This window comes from Mugil cephalus, chromosome 8, assembly GCF_022458985.1.
Source record: "Mugil cephalus isolate CIBA_MC_2020 chromosome 8, CIBA_Mcephalus_1.1, whole genome shotgun sequence".
NCBI classification, from domain to species: domain Eukaryota; kingdom Metazoa; phylum Chordata; class Actinopteri; order Mugiliformes; family Mugilidae; genus Mugil; species Mugil cephalus.
In genome coordinates this window covers 17,471,928-17,491,647 of record NC_061777.1, presented here as the reverse complement: position 1 = coordinate 17,491,647, position 19,720 = coordinate 17,471,928, and the positions used below count along the sequence as shown (strand labels likewise).

The window sequence follows — 19,720 nt, the reverse complement described above, 5'->3', positions numbered from 1 at the left end:
AAATGAAGCCGTTCAGTCTGGCTCTCGCGTCAGTGCAGTTTGAGTGCTTTGTGCACGGCGAGGACCACCGAGGTGTGAATTCAGCAGTGATTTCGCTTGTCATGTTTGCCTTGCTGTGCCAATAATACATTGTCCTGGACTGTAGCGCCCTGGCTCACTCTCATCTAACATTAATGACCAGCTCACTGCTCCTCCTGCTAACTTCCTCTCATCCATCACCGGGCTTCTTAACCGCTGCTCACGTTTAACTTGGATTGCCTTGACTTCAAAGAGGTAATAATCCATCATCTGAATGGGAGTGGATAACTAAATTGAAATATCACCCTTCTCCACAGGTGGCTGTGCAGCGTCAATTCAAACACAACAACAATAGAGGTTTGAAACCGGTGCTTTTGTCCCTGCAAATATAATGTACGAGCGCGGACATCTTTCAGGACACTCTGTCCCATTTGACTAGGCAGACTTTTTCAGTCCCTTTAGATCAATAAGGCGAAGAAAAACGACTCTAATCAAACCTACTCTCGCGACACTGTGGGTGACAAATGGATCCTATGAAAACTCATCGACTGTTACAGCTGCATATTGTAAATAACAGACTTGACTGTCGAGTGTCCTTTCTTAGGGTTTAATATGTCCATCCAAACTTCATTCAGTAAACATGAATCACAAATATTGGCAGGCAAGAACTCAACAGGCAGCTGATACATGACAGTATTAACATCCACTTAAATAATACAAAAACTTTTCATCCGCACAAACCTCCACACATGCACACTGGTCACACGCATGCCACGTTACACAGGGTTTTCAGAAGGACGTGACCTGATGGCAGACTGCTGCTGTTTTATGGTCTGGCTGAAGCAGGTCGTACTCATGATTAGGATTTTGGCTGTGAGAAGGTTCAGCTCAGGGGGAAGAACCCGCCTGCTATAAACAGCAGCTGGGTAAAGATGTGTAATATTACAATCAACATTACGAAAATGAATGATGATTGGCACAGAGTCTCTGGCTAAATCATGATGTACATTCATGGGGGTGTGAAAAACATTATCGAGTCTCTCAGTCCTGAGGGCAGTTTGTCTGTACGGTTGAAAGGGGTCTCTTATATGGAACATGCTCTCGGTACCATTAACATTGGAAACGTGTGGATAATTGGTTTGGGAAATGAAAAGAAAGACGACCACCTGGATCTAAAATCAAACAATCGTACTCTTGTGATGCTATATCATATTTAAAATCATAGGAATTTACTAATACTATGGCATATATATATACACACATACTGCATACTTGTTGTTGTACACTTCATCGTTGGATATCTAAACAATCTCACATAAACAAGGGAAATTGTGTGTAGGTAATGTTTGGTCCTATCATTAATGACAGTGGGACAACAACAGCACAAATGGGCTGACACATAAACGCGCCCCTGGAAAATAAACCTGAATTCAATTAGCACTAGAGCTGGAAAAACAATCAAACTCATCCTGTAATTTCTGAAAACGAGTATTGTGTGTCTTCAGTGTTGCAGTGATTCAACTGGACTTTCACTGTAACAAAGAAAAATTAAAGCTGGAACGTTCAACGAACATAATGGATGTGCAGCACCTGCTGAAGAGGCCCAGAGGGAGCTCGGTGTGTGGAGATGCACCACGTGAACATGTGTCAATCCAAAACAACTCGCTGAATAACTTAAAAACCCCACATGTGATATATGTTTACAGCAGAAAACATATGACCCGCAAAATTACGCAAAAAGGTTTTGTTCATGACTACGCTTTTCACATTTCATCTTTGCAATAACACTTTCGGCCTGAGTGTTTAATTAATCTGTCTCTACACAAGGTTCACAGTAAAAAGCAACGACCACGTTGCTCTGTTCAGGGCAACAGCTGACGGAAAAATCTAAATGTGCTACGGTCATTGGTCCATGAAACAACAGTGGTGCTGTCACGCATTAACACACAAAGTCTCGCGCACACATACACACACGCATTTTCTCCGCCGTAAACTCACATACACTCTCATACTCTCAAAGCTGTCTTATGAGAAGAGAACTTGTTTGTTTCCTCAGGCTACCACAGATGCGTCTCCCGGATCTCAGAGATGATATTATTGGCTTTTTTAAGGGCCTGTGAAAAAAAAAAAGAAAAGAGGAGCCGGTTAAATTGCGGGCCTCAGAGGGTAGATAAAAGACAAAGTGAAAGTACTTGCTGTTCGTGATGTTTAGAGAACAAAAGCATCATCCAATTTTACCTCGAGCATTTGGGCAACCTCAGTTCGCTGCTGTGCCGTGTCCTGTGACTCAATGAGCAGCTCCTGCAGCAGTGGCTGTTTGTAAAGCTGGCCCACCAACTCGCTCTGCAGATGCTCTTTCACAAAGTTCACCAGGAAATGCATCACTGTCTTGGGCACACTGTAGACACACAGAATCAGTAAATCAGTATCTTGACAAAAGTATTAAACGGAGAGTCGACGCCCTCAGGTGATCTAGATTTGTTCCAGTCGGACCTGTCTTGAATGCTTTTGCGAACAATGAGGAAGTAGCTCTTGATGAGACGCTGGATGACCTCGCAGTCCCTCTGCTCCTTTGCACTCAGCTTACGGGATGCGGGCACCGCCTGACAGAGAAGTAAAATGTTATAAGTCTGAAATGAGTCTCCTACGTGTTCTATTCCACTATTAATCCCACCACTCACTGTGTCAAGGAGGTTAATGGCCTGGCCTTTGCTGGGACTGCCGAAGCCTGCGGCTGGGGCTTTTTCTTCGGAAACCTTCTCGTTCTTCCAGCGCTTCCCTCCATCAAGACCCTCAGCCTGAAACATATTAATCCAAAAAAGTCACACCTATAAACTTTGAAAGAGGTTGTAACGCTTGATTGTTTACCAAGACTGTTTAACAAAGCTGAATAAATCATACATGAGAGTATTTGCTGTAAGGGACAAACAACTACCTGTTGACTGTTGACGGATGCTGAGACCTGCGCTGCATCCGTGAAGTCTGGATGCTTTGTGTTGATGTAGGCAAGCTCTATTGCCACTAAATTGTGCACCTAAAGAAAGATAAACCAGATAAAATACATCAACTATTTAAAAGGACTTGAATGCTTAATCAAAATTAATGTGAAAGATCATTTCAGCCAAGCTGTGTATTACCATTTCATTAGTAATCGGCAGCCGCTTCCTCAATAATCCAGTCACTACTTCCACAATGGAGTCGTGCAGTTTGGGAAATCGCAGGAGCTCCTTTAAAATACAAAATAATCCTTTTTGAACACCGCTCTGTCAGAATTTTACCAAGTGAGTGAAGTGTGATGCGTGTCATCGTCTCTGGGGTAACCTGTGTGCTGAAGGAGGAGCAGTGCTGGATGATTCTCTGCAGCTCTTCATGAACAAGCTCTACGCAGCGCAGACTAGGCTCCTCCAGACGCTTAATTTGCCGTTTCACCAGCAACTCAAAAGACACCTCAGGCACAAAAAGCGCCGGCCGTGGACCCTGCAGGGCAAATCACACAACCGCCAGCTTTTAAGCACTATCCTTCCAAATAAGAGAACATGAGCAGAATTAGTGTTTAACAAACTACGCGAGGAGAGGCTTACCGTAGCATTGCGGATGGCAGTGAGAACATCGAGATCAGTCAGCCCTCCCAGGGGGTCGATAGACTGCAAAGTGCGGCCAAATGTCTCATGGAATATGTAACACATTCGAGCACCTCCGCAGCTGCAGAAGAGACGGCTTTAGCTGTGACACCAATGCTGTTCCTCGGTGCTGTGCATCGGTAATGTTAATTGTTCCAGAATGCAATGCAGTCAAAAAATGGTCAATATTTGCCCCCTAGATATTTGCAATAATTATTTGTCTTGAGGTAAGAGATCTGCAGAGATCCAAGTGCCAGCGAATATGCTAATACCACTTCGATTTACATATACATTACCCACAACAGACATCAACCTTATGACATTGTACACCAATGTAAGTAAAATGCAGAGGTGAGAACTAACGAGCTGAAAAACAGAGACAATTACTAAAAATGTGAAAAAAGCTCAGCTATCATCATCAAAGCACGAGTTATACTATAGAACTTAAGAGAGGTGAGACTCACAGCTCTGAGGTTTGTATGTGTCTGGCCGTTCCCTCTATGGTGTTGCAATAATCACTGGCAAACTTGGTGACGATCTGCAGCAGGGTGGCGCTGTGGTCCTCCACTGGCTGACCGTAGCCGTTGAGCCGCGCCTGGTACTGAGCACTCAGCACAGTCACTCGGGTTTTGAGGTCTGGCAGGCAGTCCCGGATGTGGTGCATGAGCAGTCTGCTGAGAGTTTTGGCCAGATAGCGGGAGCCAGCACGAGACACGAGTGAGGGGTAGTGACGCTGCAGGAAGGCGAGCTCATCCCGCATCGAGTCTTCCAGACTCTTCTGGGTATTGATGTCATGCTGACTCCTAGGTGGATCGACAAGAGTGGGTGTTTGGTTAGAGCACCATACACCGCCGAAATAAAAGCAGACTAAACATAAGACGTTTGCTGTTTCAAACCTGTTAACCACCCCGATAATCCCGAGCTTGACTGGAATGACTCGGCCCAGAAGAACCTCCAGCGCATCGGTCCCTGCGTCCATCAGGTCCAGTTTACTGATCACCAGCAGTGTTCGGCGACCTGACACACAAACACAGAATTCACAGAACTTTAACACAGTGGAAAATCATCTATTGTTTCATCAAAATATATATGAAATCTTACATCAGAACATAACAGAACACAAACAGGCAACATGTCTCTGATAGCGGGGAAACGTCTGGGCCCAGATCAGATATCCCTGTACATGATTTCAGTACAGAACAAGCATTTCCATGGCATAGGGCCAACCTCCCAGATAATTATTACAGGCACATTCTCACTATTGATCCCTCTATTCTTCAGAGTGCACCCTGACAGCAGCACTCACTTTCAAAGCAACCATTAACTGTCAGGATGGTGTTAACTATAAACATTAACACTCTTGATACTCTCAATAGCTTCAAATGCCTCGAGTACATGGCCTTCTTCCTGCACATTTACTGGCTTAAAAGACATTTCAGCTTAACCATGCTGTCATAAACAGTAACAGTAAGAGAGAGAAAGACGAAAGAAAATTAAGAAGAAATATGAGAAGGAGCCGTGTCTGTATAGAAACTGTTTTACCATCTGGATCAACTTCACGAGCCAGTTTCAGAGCATCAGAGGTGGCCAAGTCAGAGTTGGCAGGGGACACGGCGAGGATGAGGGAGTTTGGATTCGAGATGAAGGAGAGGATCATCTCTTGCACTTGTGCCTCAATGTCTTCTGGCTGATCCCCAACAGGAACCTGAGACGACAACAACAATAAGCAAACGTTGTTACAGTTACCGCAGCACAGGTGCCCTGCTGCTGTGAAGATTACAGACACGCAATTCAATCAGCGCAAATGATTGTCTAGTGTCAACATGTTTACCCGTATCAAACAAAAGCAGCATCCTTTTAAGTGGCTGAGTTTACCTTTGTAATTCCAGGTAAATCAACCAGGGTGAGGTTGAGGACTTTGGGTGAGAAAATCTTCAAATAAATGGGCTCAGGACTGATTCCCTGAACGATACGGAAAGAAGAAAGAAAAAGAGAACATGACTCCGATGTGCCAAAATTACAGCATCGCTAAATTCACATCGCAGTATTCTTCTCACCTTGTTGTCGCCTGAACTGCGTGCAGTTTCTGCTTCAATTTCGTGACGAATTTCCATAAAATCTGTGAAGATCTGAGGAAAAGGTGAGAGAACGATGAATCACCTAAACACAGCACATAACAGAGGAGACAGGGAGCATTCACACCATGTGACTTTCTAAAATAAATACATACCTGGTTCTTGCAGTGCAGAAATGTGCCCCACTCCTCAGCTTTGACTGCTGAACCAACAAGGAAGAAGGCAAGTCATTGCACAGTGAAATGTATATAAGAACTGTATTTGGTGAGATATAATGTAAACAAACTAACGTATATCATGCAAGACACATGGGGATTAGCACAGACTAAATGTCTGAGAGTTCACAAGTGAAAAGATGAGGGTTAACATGTAGCAGATCAAATATACAGAGACCTGGGTGGCTGTTTGGGGCATTTTGTCTAACACCATTTCCTGCAAGTAGCGAAGAGTGAGAAGAAAAAGAAGAATAGAGGCTGTCTGTTAGTAGAGCAAAGACCTACAAGAAATAGCACTTTAAAGAAGTGAGTGAAAGTTTCTAAGTGCCAAGCAGACGTAAAACTACTGCAAACATTCTCCGCGGCTGATGAAAGTGCAAACTTTCTTTTACCTGCTGACACCAGCGTGTTACAGTATATTGAAAACAGCTTCATTCAGGCACAGAAAGTTAAAGATTTCGATTTGGGTACCATTTTCAGTCTTCTGTCGCTCCTGCAGAGGTGCAACATTAACAAGCTGCAACACCAGGGGTCGTCTTGTGACTATTCCTGATCCCCGTGGCAAGAAGTCCCGTCCAACCAGGCTCTCCAACACAGAGCTCTTTCCGCTGCTCTGTTAAGGCACACAATCAGAGCAAGTTATCCCTGACACAAAGTGTATCATAGAAGTGTTTTGCGCTGTGCCCTTCATGACACTTTATCAGTATATTTCTGATCTGATTACATCCCAATTACTTGGCTAGTTAATTGCTGTGTGCAGTGGTGCAGGGACAAAGGTCCTTTTACTTGTAAAGTTATTGTTTTTATTTATGTGATAGTGAAACATCTTCCCGTCAGACCTGGGATCCAACCACGACTATCTGAGGTAGCTGTATGACCTCCGCGCCCACTGTGAGAAAGACCTCCTGCAGCCGGTTGATGGTGGGAATCAGAGTTTCCATCTTTCCAGCAGAATGCGACACTTACTAAAAAAAAAACAACAACAAAAAAACAAGACCAACATTGGACTGACAGAAAGTACAGTAAAGCAGCTACAAAAACCTGAAATATAATATGATTCCAAAATGTCTAGGGGGAGAATATAAAGTTGATAAGCCTGTATGTTGTTGTGCTCTGTTTATGTTGTCATCTGTTATTTTGGTTGCTGTATTTGTTTTAGTTTTAAGCCAATGACAACACAGATATAATTAATGCTTCTTAAAACACTTTACCAAAAGGACTATAGTTGAAAATTAGTCACTAGGTAAACACTTACTATTGATTAATTTTTTTTAAAATATATTTAATTAAATTTTAAATAAACAAATGTAATTAAAAAAGAAACTAACTAAATAATAATAATCCCTTTTGGTAAAACAGGATTGCTTGATCAAAGGGAAAATGGTCCTGATGAGAGGGGTGTAACCCCTCAGCACCTTGGACCACAACCGTCCCGAAAACACGTCAATTTAAAGTATGCTTTCAACATTTAAGAAGATTATTATTTATCAGTAACAATGATCTTAGGTCTGTGTTACAAGGAAAAGAGTGGCAGCGGCACACGTCTGTTACTATGTGCTAACGTTAGCTAAAGGCAGGAAGTGAAATAGATGTGCTAGCTCTGAGCTAACTAGATTAGCATTAACAACAAACGATGCTCCGGTCTCGCCTTGCCGACTTTCAGCAAAAATACCTTCTTATCCGATCGGACTGTCCTTCATAGCGTGCAGGGGGAGGGCAACGCGTCAAAAACGTTGCATTTTACCCGAACAGTTATCCAGTAATTAGCAGCACAGGCTACAAAGGGTCAGCCACATACATGGGCGTGGCCGTATTAGGCTGCGTTATTCCGATTGGTCGTAGAATTTGAATCACGAGGTTTCCTGGCCGCTGATTGGTCGACGAGCTGTCATTTGGCCCCAGCCAGTAGTAGGTAGAGGATAAACTATATATACAGTGTGAACTGGTTCTCCCCGTTTGACCATTCATTTTTAAAATAGTTAAAACTATTTAATCGAGTAAAATATCAGGACAAGACGACTGTTTTTCCTGTGTTTTAATGTCTGCAAGTATAAACATATTTACAAATCATACAACACCCATCAGTAAGTTAGAGGATACAACATGTATTATCTTCTCACAGATCGTTAACAGAAAAGAAACGGTCATCATTCAGCACAGACATTAGTAATAAATACCATCCAGAAGAATTTAGTGTCCCCTGGGATTTGTAGCAGCCAGAGATCATGTGAAAGCATCAGCATAAATGGATTCCTTTGTATTCAGATGTTATGTGATCGGGTCTTGAGACATTACTGCACCATCAGTGTTAGAGGCCAATTCAAATTGTCCATGTTTTCTTATCCAAGCCCTTTGTACGTGGATAAGAAAGCCCTATTGCTGAAATAATCTACAATCAGCATCATGTTCACTCCGTCACCAATTAGGCACACACTAGGGGCTCTCTGCAAGAAAACTCATATTGTATTTTCCATGGTTTCTCGCTCTTGACACTGTGTGCATTTCCAGCACTGAGCGCCTCTTTAATAAAAAAAAAAAAAAAAACAATCAAAAAAAGCAGCCTTGAGCTAGGCCGCTTTAGTCCATGTATGATGTGTCCATGCCCTCTCCTTCTGGGTGAAGCAGTCTTCCTGCCAAGCGCTCAATATCATCAAGGCTAAGTTGCCGAAGTGAGCGTTCATAGTCCTTAAGAAAAAAAGAAAATTGAGAAAGATCAGGTAAAAATATTCAGATGAATGTATTCATTTATCATATCGTGTGTGGGCTCAAAGATAGTTTTATATATAGAGACTCGATGATTCAACTTGCCAAAGACTTACAAGATCCAAGGAAGTTTAAGGCTCAAGGTTTCGTTATCATTCAACGATGTTAAAAACGTGAATTAAATTTGTTACTCAGGTCCAGCAGTATGCAGGATAAATTAACAAAAAACATGAAGTTGCCATGAAATAAGCACATTATAAATAACACATGTACACTGAGCTTCATCTCAAAGATAACTGTGTTTACAACTATGATGAACAACTGTCAATAATATTGAAAGATTCGGGATGAAGATATCCGTATAACCTTGACACATTCATTATTATTCTGGGTGCTGGATTTCTTCATTTACCAACATTCAGTGGGTAATACAAGACATGTTCTTCTGTCCAAGTATACATTAATACTTATTCCAGTGATATTTCTGTGAAGGTTCTCAGTCATCCAGGTCATGGTAATTCAAAAAAGCGTTGAATAAGGTCAGCTGGACTTGTAGAATTTCTTGAAACTCTTGTAGAATTTCAAGAACCTCATTCCAGGCTTTTTTGGATATTCCAGTGATAGATCACCTTGGATCTGATGAAAATCATTTGCCGGTTCAAGATTTTACATCTTCACGAGCACTGACTGAATACTACTGAATGGCAAACACAAAGTGACTGTTGGACAGAAGGGGTTTCAAAAGGTAAACCTGACGTTTCCCTCAGATCCAGACACATAAATGTCTTGGAAGTGATTAGATGAGACACTAAAATTGCACAATCCAACTTGACTATTAAAAGTATAATGACTAGAATGTCAAACACGACAACAGACAAAAGATCAGGGAAGCATTAGAAACGCTGACGACAAAAATGAAGAATTGAAACCACAATGTCAGACAGTTCCTGGAGGGGAGGGGAGGGGAGGAAGCAGAGAAAACCTCAGGTTTTGTTGATCCTACACTGAGAAAGTTGACACATTAACTTTCAGGAACAGGAAACCCAGATATTCTCTATGGAAATTGAAAAATGTCAGAAATTGAATTATTAGCTTGTTCTCAATGTGGCATGTTTATCAATCATTTCACCCAGTGCTTGATGCTGCCCTTAATATTTTCAGCCTCGGGCTTCCACAGGCAGTAATACATGATCACACTGGAAATGTAAATCCACTGACTGCCCACACATCTCCATGAACAAGCAAACATTTATCTTTAATCAGATAACAATGCATAAAAGCAAAGAAGCGGCATTTAAATACCTTAATGAGCTGCTCATGGACCTTTGCTGCATCTGCTGGACTGAAGTGTCTAGCGAGTACTGTGGACACTGTCTGCCACACTCCTGCCTGTGCGCTGCTGTTGCTGCTGCTACTACTGGCAACCATCCCCGAAGCCCCAGTCCTCTCCCCGACAGGACGGATTACCAGATTCAATTTAGCCTCTGGCCCGATGGAGTAATCACTCAGTCTGTGTTCGTCTGAGGAAAAGCAATAATAGTGCGCCTTCACCAAAACCTTTAGCACTCGATGCATGCAGAAAAGACTTACAGAATCGAGTTACCGCAATTATCGAACACGTGAGTGTCTGCAAATCTACCTGCAAGCGCCTTCCCTTTGTAGAGTAGCCGCTGCTGGTTTGCTGGTATGTTGAGACGTTCAGACACAAGTTCCTTCACCGTGGAGACTTTTTCATCTTCAGTCACCTAAAATATCGAAGGCACAAAATCAAACACATACAACAAACATGATCACTTTCTGTTCAACTTACTCTTTCTTAAGGAAAAACTGACTCAATTAAGTATTTTTTACTGAAAGGCATTCACAATTATTTTTGTGGTTTTGATCACCCCTTGCTAAATACTTAAACTGGTCCATGCTCTCCTTTATTCAGCAGGTTAGTGGGTGTTTCTAAACATACCATATGTCTCCCCCAGTGTGTGCCTCACATGTTATCATTTCAAAACACGAGACGCTCATAATGGGACCAGGACCGCAAACAACCACCAACGTGTTAGCCCTAAGCGAAATATTTTCCCAGGATAATGCTTCACTAAACGACTAGCGTAGTGACATCCCAAGAATCACCAAATAAGGACGTAGAGAGCTCCCACTCAGCTGATGTGACTGGGTGAGGTATTGCAAGTTAAAGGAAAGAAAGGCTGATAATGTAACATCCAGCATTTCCTTCGCTAACGTCAAATCTCCTCAGCACAAGCGCCCATTTAGATTACGATATGCGGTGTTTGACAACCATTTTAACGTTTTAGATCCCCGTTTATTGTTGCTTCATTTATATGTAGCTCAGTTGGAGTGATCAGCCACTGTCGGCTAATACGAGCTAACCAGCGCTGCGAGATAAGTTAGCTCGGCCGTGCCTTACCTGTACACAGCACTCTTTCCCTTGAAGTGGTTTCACTGTGAGGATCATTTTCAAATATGTCGAACAAAACACAGCCACGCAACAGTATGTCCAAACGATTTGTAACTAAATCTATCGAGGTAACGTTACTTTGTTGGTTCGCGATAGGCACAGGGACTTCCTCTCTAGTCAAAGGCCCATCTTCTTCTCCTGGAAATGTGAGCGGCTGCAGACTCTCATAAGACAACACTGCCGCCCCCTGGCTAGAGAGAGGTATTGCAGTGGGAGGGCAGTCTAAATAGAATTTCACTAAAAAGTTAGGAAACTGTTTTAAAATATTTATAGAAAAAATAAACTGATTATTAGTAATACTGATAGAAATAGTATTTATAATATAGTATTACTAAATTAGTATTACTAAATTGGTAGCAATTTCCCCGCTTTGGGAAACACTCATATTCCATCACATAACTCTTATCCCCCTCCAGGTAAACACACTCACCTTCTCACACATACACACCTCGTCACCAGTCATCTGCTGGAAGACAATCACGCACTCGCAACATTTCACAGACTGGGACTTGCACTGACCTGGACTTTGTGTACATTATTACATTATTTACACTTTCTCTACATACATTTGTTATCTAAGGGTGTTCATATTTTTCATAAGTGTTTCTTTTAAATGTCTGTGTATTATATATGTGCCTTTAAAGTCTCTGCAAAATTTCGTTATGTTTTCATGACAATAAAGACATCACATGTAACATTTGAATTTCCCCAGTGGGGATCAATAAAGTACTATCTTTTTTGTTATTCACCGGTTAAAGTAAAACTGACTGCAATTTATTACCATCTTCAAATCACAATTAAGATTTTTCGTGCACTTATAATAAATGGATTTTACAGATTCACAATTTAGGCTACAGCTGTTAACACCGTGCTATTTTGCTTTGCGCGCGTAATGAGTCAGAGTGAGTAAACCTGTGATCAATGCACGCAGCCAGCCTTCAATCTCTCATGTGCTCAGTGGGGAATGAAGATGATTAATGTTCGCTGTTCGCAGTTTGGCGGATCCCCGGGGCTCAGAAATACCCCGAGGACCCTCTGACCCAGTTGGGATCCAGTCCATTCCTCATTACGCCCTGTCGGATGGTCCCGCTGTCTTGGTCATGTGATTGTGATTGCTGTCTGTGTCGAGCCCCCTGACCAACCTCCAGCGAGAGAGGAGAGCATCCCTCACTCGGGTGGTTACAGAGGGGAGGTGCACCTGTCGAGTGGACGGTCTGCCGCCTAACCAGGACGAAGCTATTCAGGACAAGTGCGAAAGACTCCCACTCTACGCTTTACAGGCTTGCACGAGGTAAGTGATCTTTGTGTGTGACGCGAAATATTGTATGGCATTAGCTTTTATGTAGGCTACTGTATACAAACTGGTGTTGACTGTCTGTCAGACACATGATGATTTTATTTATTTATTTTTTATTTTATTTTTTTTTTTACTGCATGTGGCATCGCCTTAAAATCACATGAAAAATCTTTTCATTTATTTTTTTAAACCCGTGGCACTTCTACTTTCTTGTTCAGAATTTTCTCAGCTTTTCGTTGGTGTCCTTGAATTGTTTTTCTCATTGAGATGCGAGAAAGGCAGCTCAGAGGAAGAAATACACAGATGATCTATCTATCTATCTATCTATCTATCTATCTATCTATCTATCTATCTATCTATCTATCTATCTATCTATCTATCTATCTATCTATTTCCTTGTTTGCCTTCTTGATATCTATTATATCAATCTAACTAATCACAGGCAGAGACACAGATGAATAAGGAATCAGGGCAGGACTGTCATGTTACTTGAGATCCTTGCAGGAAAATGGGATTAAATGCAAAATCAGACAGAAATTGTGCATTTTGTGTAGCTGGACTTCTACATACAGGTATATATATATAGAGAGATGTTGTTTGCAGGTTATGGGCACCCTTCGAGACCTCCAGTTTGCCCTGCAACTCAAGATCGAAGAGCTCCGCCAGAGGGACACGCTCATAGATGAGTTGGAACTTGAGTTGGATACTAAGGATGAGCTCATTCGGAGACTGCAGGAAGAACTGGATCGCTACAGAACCACCGTCTCGCTCCCTGGACCCTCTGCAGTCAGTGCCGGTAGAGACCGTGATACTTATATATGCGAACGGCAACAGGTGGCACAAGCCTTAAAGATGACTTATATTCTGACTTCTTTCTGCAGCTTGCTCAGCTCAGATTGAGGACAACCACAGTGCCAAGAGGAACACAATCATTTCTGAGCCCCTCAGTCTGGACCCTGTGACTCTCGCCATGGTTTCACACAGATGCTGTGACAAAAGTCAAGAGTGAGTGCACACAGCGTTCCCTCAGCTCCCACCTGCTCCCAGTGAAAAATCTGTCATTCAAATGTTTAAGGCTCACTGATTTCTTCCCACATGACTCACAACAACAAACATTTTGAATAATTTCCAGAGAATATGATATTCAGCTTTCACAACATCTAATAACTTGCCTTTAAATGTCCGGATCAGTGCTCTCTCTGCCTTCATGTCCCCAGGTCTCAGAGGCGGATCCGTGCAGCGTTTTTGAAAAACGACTTGTTGAAGAACCTTGACGAAGGAGATATCAGAGCCATCATAGCTTGTATGTATCACACCACCATCGATCAAGGCTGCCATGTCATTCAGGAGGGGGCCGTCGGGGCTCAGGCATATGTTTTAGAAGGTAAATCACTGTCTCCTTATAACAGCTAACACTAATCGTGCTTTTATGGGATGTTTATTGATATTTCTTGGAGAGGGCATGCCCTTTAGCACGTCCCAACCAAATGCCTTGCTTCAATATTTCAATTTCCAAACTGCTGGCACTATCTCAAGCACAAAAATGTGACAGTTGCATGCCTGAGCAAGAGGGGAGAGGAGACACTTGTGGGAATAACAAGTGACCTACATTTATATTTTGTGTAAAAATGTCAGCTTGAACCTAAGGAGGGTGGAGGAAAGAGGGTTCTGCTTTTCCCAGGTCTCCTAGTTCATCAGTGTTTGATTATCCTGATTACTCTGTTTTTCTCTTGTCATCAAACCACTGACAGGACGATTGCCCCTCCGTTGCTTGTACTGACAATTACAAACACTGACCAGATTCTCGACAGTCTCTTGTTTGGACACAAACTACTGAATGTTCACGCCGCGCTTCCTCCTCATGGGTATATGTTAATGTTACAGAAGGAAGGCTCGAGGTGACGAAAGACGGACTGAAGGTGCTCACGGTTGAGCCAGAAGACATGTTCGGAGAGTTGGCGCTCTTCTACAGCTGCACCCACACCTACTCCGTCTCAGGTATCAAAGCCTCTGGGGTTTAATAATTGCTTGCAGACATCTCTGGAGAACTGTCTACCTGAAACAGGTGGACTTTCACTGTGATTAATCTTGACTTGGTGTGAATTTAAATAGTTCTTGCTTGTAAGAAACCCACAAGCAGGCGTACTTTTTGCATAGACCAGTCACATCTGTTGAATCTAAAATCAAAGACCTTTTGAAATCTTAGACAGCTACTTCAAATGGGGTTCTCAGAGAGGTGGGGAATTTGAGACATTTCCTGCTTCGCTGTGACCCAGCTGTTAAAGAGCCACTTCCCTCTCCTTGCAATTTAATTTGAAATTTTGCAAAAAAATGATTTGCAATGAATGACCCTTGCTTCGCAGCCTATTGCAGCACACGTTTCTAGTGTCATCATTTTTGCCGTCCCTTCGATAACAGAAAGTGTGCTGTCGCTGCCTTCGAGTCTGATCTCAGTCCTGTGACAAAAAAGCCTTCTGAGCCATCGATACTCGCATCTGACCTGGTTTCACAAATAAACAGGCAGTGGAATTGGCCGTGATCGGTTTGGATGAAACATCTGTTTATTTTCCTAGTTTGGAGAAGCATCTCACCCCCCTGCTTTCTTTATCTTGAGATCAGGCTTTTTCCAATTTGGCGTTCCACACTGTTTGCTTGCTCTCTGGTAATAATGCTCAGCTCGTGTTATAAGGTGCCGCCCTCACGTCTGCGTCCATTTCTGCCTGCCCCTTCCCTCTGCATCAGTCCTCGCTGTAGAGTGTTTATCTGCTTTGTGATGTGAAATAAAATTTTTCCCGACGCGTGGCCATCTGAGGCCGTCACTAAGGCGACCTTCCATCGTGACAGTGACAAGGGAGCAGGTGGCGACAGGGCATCGTCATCAGGCGTTCAGCGAGGAGAAAATCCTCCTGTGTCATTGGGATACCTGCAGATGGAAGTGAAAAGCAATGCCCGTTAGCCTCATGTCTAATGGAAACTTGTGGATGATACTCAAACAGAGGAACTGAGATATCAGGCCTGTGCCACATTATCAGATGGAGGATCTAATTAGACTGCCTAGAGGACATTTTGTTCCATTTGCAGGAAGCTTCAGTGAACCAATCAATATGGGTCATTATTAATTTACAACACCCCCTTTTGTGCTCTATTATAAAGAAAAGCAGTAATTATAGCCAAGGAAATTAGATTACATTTCCATTAAATGTCGCATGTGAGGAAAATGGGCACATACATTTGTTTTTGCTCTACCAGGTAAGCATTTCTAAAGCTACTCCCTGCTCTGAACTGTGCTCCCACATCCTTCCACTGAGTCTTTGAGCGGTTCTAGTGAGTCTGACTGTGAGATGTGTCACAGCCTTTACCACTTCGTCCATACATTACCTCTACTTTGTTTGATCTGCAGCACAGACGGAGAGCAAGCTGTGGGTTATTGACCGCAGGAGCTACCAAACCATACTTATGCAGAGCGCTCTCAGCCGTCTTTCTCATTCAGTGGAGCTGCTAAGCAGGTGACTATGTGGCCGATACCCTTGATTCAAAACGTCTGCTTTATATTCCAGCAATATCAAAGGGGTCACTTTGTTTGAGGACAACATTCCTGTGATTTATGCTCAACACAAGGGTATCTCGTCTTTGTACCTGTGTGCAGCCTTCCCTTCCTCCAGTCATTGCCAGAGGATGTCATCATGAAAATGTCTGATCTCATGGAGGAGGTACAGATTAAGTTATTAAGATGTGAAGCACAACACTGTAAAACCATCATTCTTCAAACAGAATCCGGCAAATAGATTATGCGTGCCGACAGAGGGGCCGCCAGATTTGTGTAAGCGTTCCTGTTTACACGCGGCCCCTCTGCGTTTTCTATTTTCAGCGTTCTTTGTGCTGCATCTGTCAACAGACATGTGCAATGATAGCTTTACAATGAATCTTTCTGTGTGTCGAGAGCTGGTTATTTTCCCTCCACCTTTTAATTCCCTTTCTGAATTCCTTGCTCCCTTGCTTCCTTGTCTGTTTGTCTTCCAGGCACGTTACGCTGACGGCGACTACATCATTCGACAGGGGGCCGCCGGAGACACCTTTTATATCATTAGCAAAGGCCAGGTAAAGTTTTGCACTCTGCCTGATGCACGGATGAAATGAGGCTTTTCGAGAAATGGATTTAGACTGCCGAGGACAAAATGTCAGAGCAGCTTTAGAAATTGCTTTATGATGGTGATGATTGACGTGGGTGCTTTTCTTCGCTCCTTTAATGCTTTTTCATTACCACTGTCCTCTGGATTTGCCAGGTGAAAGTGACGGAGAAGAAGCCAGGGCATGAGGAGCAGACGCTGCTTTTTAAGCTCTCTGAGAGAGAGTGGTTTGGTGAAAAAGCTCTGTGGGGGTGAGAGAAAAACAATGCACGTGGTTCTGAAGAAAAAGTGCTATTTGCATGATTTCAGATATTGTATTCTTAGCATTGCTGATCTTTCATTCATAATCTATTTCAATGGTACATTCTTGCCTTCAGAGAGGACATTCGGACTGCGAATGTGACGGCCATTGGAGACGTTACCTGCTTGGTAATAGACAGAGAGTGAGTGGATATTTAGTGTTTATCTACACAAAGATTGAAATTTTCAGCTCTGCAGTAGCAGACTGGCTAAGGAGAAACCTACACAAGAGAAAAAAGAATTAAACATTAAATCTGATCTGCAAAAATCTGGCGAACATTCACATACTTCTGTGTTTCAGGACCTTCAAAGACATTAACGATGGGTCTGCACTCGACTGCGGTCGAGATGAGCCACAAACCAATAAATCCAAATCCGAGTAAGGACAATTACAACCCTGATTTATTTGCAACAATAGCGAACACAAAATACAGAGTCGCCAATATTCTCTTTGTGTGCAGGTCAGATGTGGATCCTGCTCTTCTCTCATCTTCCACCTTAAGTGATTTTCAGATTATCTGCAGTCTGGGAGTTGGGGAGTTTGGTCACGTAGACTTGGTAAGGGTTGATCTTATAGCTGCTAATACACAATGGCACTCATCCCCCGGGGTGCTGGGTCATTGATATTCCATGTTTCTATAATGTAATGTATTGATTTTTCCTTTGTAAGGTGCAACTAAGGAGCGACATTAAGTGTCTCTTTGCCATGAGGGTCCTTAACAAGAAGCTGATCCTCAGCAGTGGTCGGAGAGAATATGTCCTGAGAGAAGGTCGCATCCTAATGGAGGCCCATTGTCCATTCATAGTCAGGTGGCTCTTATTTGGCAGCAGTTAGAACTGTTGTGGTGTCGAGTTAATGATCAAAAAAGGATCTAATACAATTTCTATCAATCACAGGCTACATAAAATCTTCAGAGATGATGAGCAACTGTACATGTTGACAGAAGCCTGTCTGGGTGGGGATGTATTCAGTCTGCTCAAAGACGAGTACGTATTTTAGACTAGAGGAAATTAATTTTATCATCATGCTAAGAAAAATATAATTCAAGCTTTCATCACAGTGAAATATAACGACTGATAACATGGTCTGCCTTTCATCTTTCCGCAACCTTTTCTATCTGTTATGTTTAAGCCAGCTCTTCTCCAAACTCTTGCAGAGGCTATTTCGAGGAATGCAGGGCCAGGTTTTACACAGCTTGTGTTGTGGAGGCCCTGACCTTTCTTCACTGTCAAGGTGTCATCTATAGAGACGTCAAGCCTGAAAATGTTCTTCTGGATGAGCACGGTTATGCCAAACTGGTACTATATTTGAAATTTTCAAGCCAAAGTTCACCCTGTCTCTGTTGAATCTTACCTAAATGTGCTGATGTCTGCCTCCTGTAGACTGGCTCCAGGTGTCTGAAGAAGGTAGAGGTGGGTAAGAAAACGTGGACGTTCTGTGGTACGCTGGGCTACATGGCACCCGAAATCATCTTGAACAAAGGCCACAGTACATCTGCAGACTTCTGGTCTCTGGGTGTGTTTGTGTTTGAACTTCTGAGTGGTGGGTAAGCTTTACAGTTTTACTCCTTTGTGTTCAACGCTCGTCTCTCCCATTGTGTTTAAAAGTGATTTTAAGAGGCTCGTATCTGTCTCTGCAGGCTCCCATTCAGCGGCTCTGACCCGATGAAGATTCTCGCTGCAACCGTCTGTGGCATCGATCAGATCGACTTCCCAAAACCCATCAGCAAAAGTGCCTCCAGTCTCATAAAGAAACTGTGCAGGTGTAAATACGGTCCACTAAACACAATGTGACAGCTAATGATCCTACTTATTTTTCAGTAGTGCCTTTTCCTCGCATAAAAATCCACTCACCGTTTGTGGATTGTTTTATATTTTCCCTCCAGGCCCTACATGATAGGAGCAAATTAAGAAACCGAGGCAGGTGTATTGGCTGCAGATTGTGCAATGCCCCCACTTTAATGCGAGAATCCGTTTATTAAATCATAGTTTATTTATTGGTGTGTTTTCGCTTGCTTTACATCGCTCAGGAGCAATCCCTCGGAGAGACTGGGCAGTCAGCGAAACGGGGCCAAGGAGATTCAGAAGCACACGTAAGGCGGCAGATTTATTATACTGGGGAAAGCATTCATGCCATTTACTTGGAAACATACTGTTATATGTTATGAGAGTCTGTTATTACTCAGATGGTTTGAAGGATTCAACTGGGACGGGCTTTGCAAAAGAACATTAATCCCCTCGGTTATTCCAAACGTAAGTTTCTGTTTTGTTTTATGATAACTCTTGCCACAATGCGTATTTCAGCTTTACATCACGGCTGTTTCACTGTTTTCCAGGTGAAGCATCATTTGGAATACAGTGCGTGTGGTCTTTATTCTGAGGACTCGGTGGAGCTGTGTACCGACTGGGACGATTTCTGACGGATTTCTGTCGCCAACTTTGAGGATCAGTCAAGTGTCTAGATTTATTTATATTTTCATGGTTAAAATAGAAGCATATTTTCCACAGTGTCCACAGATAAATGCTGCCCACTGCCCCATGTGTGCTTACTTTGGATGGTTTAAACACAGAGAGCAAATGCCCTGTCAGTGTATACACATAAACATGACAAATAAAGCAGATTTTGACACAGCCACGGGACCAGACTGTTGTGTGTCGTTGAATGCTGCACTCTACTCAGTAAATCGAGAGGCTAAATCCTTCTATTTTCGCTTTCATAATGAATCCGCATTCTCTTCTTCGTGGATTGATACAACCACCGCGTCGCTGGTTGATCTCCTCCTGAGATGCATGAACGTAATTAAGAAATGACGTCAGGGTCAGACCATGGCTTTACAGAAAAAAGGTCAAGATCCAGAAAGAAGCGCAAATAGAGGAAGTGGTGAGACGGGA

General features: G+C 42.8%; 3 protein-coding genes across 7 annotated transcripts; 1 reads left to right on the top strand and 2 right to left on the bottom strand.

Moving 5' to 3' along the window:
- Positions 1 to 611: 611 nt before the first annotated feature.
- si:dkey-32e23.4 (dynamin-1-like protein) lies at positions 612 to 7,751 on the bottom strand. Of its 4 annotated transcripts, none has more exons than XM_047592512.1 (18): positions 7,577 to 7,751; positions 6,768 to 6,893; positions 6,400 to 6,541; positions 6,107 to 6,145; positions 5,869 to 5,915; positions 5,696 to 5,767; positions 5,514 to 5,600; positions 5,181 to 5,343; positions 4,535 to 4,655; positions 4,103 to 4,441; positions 3,600 to 3,720; positions 3,340 to 3,495; positions 3,156 to 3,245; positions 2,954 to 3,052; positions 2,700 to 2,816; positions 2,512 to 2,621; positions 2,257 to 2,416; positions 612 to 2,132 (listed from the first exon to the last, which is right to left on the bottom strand). In XM_047592512.1, the coding sequence occupies exons 2-18, from the start codon at positions 6,867 to 6,869 to the stop codon at positions 2,076 to 2,078; spliced, it is 2,022 nt and encodes a 673-aa protein (XP_047448468.1). In that variant the 5' UTR covers positions 6,870 to 6,893; positions 7,577 to 7,751; the 3' UTR covers positions 612 to 2,075. The 4 variants fall into 4 exon arrangements, with proteins under 4 accessions (XP_047448468.1, XP_047448470.1, XP_047448469.1 ...); XM_047592514.1 differs by having other exon boundaries at positions 5,869 to 5,912; XM_047592513.1 differs by having other exon boundaries at positions 7,601 to 7,750.
- A 197-nt stretch (positions 7,752 to 7,948) lies between these two features.
- Positions 7,949 to 11,258, bottom strand: ubl4a (ubiquitin like 4A). Its single transcript, XM_047590848.1, has 4 exons — positions 11,054 to 11,258; positions 10,271 to 10,376; positions 9,934 to 10,151; positions 7,949 to 8,613 (listed from the first exon to the last, which is right to left on the bottom strand). The coding sequence occupies exons 1-4, from the start codon at positions 11,099 to 11,101 to the stop codon at positions 8,506 to 8,508; spliced, it is 480 nt and encodes a 159-aa protein (XP_047446804.1). The 5' UTR covers positions 11,102 to 11,258; the 3' UTR covers positions 7,949 to 8,505.
- Positions 11,259 to 11,964: 706 nt separating this feature from the next.
- prkg1l (protein kinase cGMP-dependent 1, like) lies at positions 11,965 to 19,456 on the top strand. Of its 2 annotated transcripts, XM_047593163.1 has the most exons (20): positions 11,965 to 12,395; positions 13,005 to 13,197; positions 13,283 to 13,406; positions 13,619 to 13,785; positions 14,286 to 14,399; positions 15,802 to 15,907; positions 16,048 to 16,111; positions 16,422 to 16,499; positions 16,685 to 16,779; positions 16,906 to 16,971; positions 17,130 to 17,207; positions 17,290 to 17,386; positions 17,499 to 17,638; positions 17,726 to 17,815; positions 17,986 to 18,127; positions 18,212 to 18,375; positions 18,469 to 18,591; positions 18,859 to 18,921; positions 19,015 to 19,081; positions 19,165 to 19,456. In XM_047593163.1, the coding sequence occupies exons 2-20, from the start codon at positions 13,008 to 13,010 to the stop codon at positions 19,246 to 19,248; spliced, it is 2,052 nt and encodes a 683-aa protein (XP_047449119.1). In that variant the 5' UTR covers positions 11,965 to 12,395; positions 13,005 to 13,007; the 3' UTR covers positions 19,249 to 19,456. The 2 variants fall into 2 exon arrangements, 1 of the variants encoding a protein (XP_047449119.1); XR_007113335.1 differs by lacking the exons at positions 19,015 to 19,081; positions 19,165 to 19,456 and having other exon boundaries at positions 18,212 to 18,371; positions 18,859 to 18,920.
- The last annotated feature ends 264 nt before the right edge of the window (positions 19,457 to 19,720 follow it).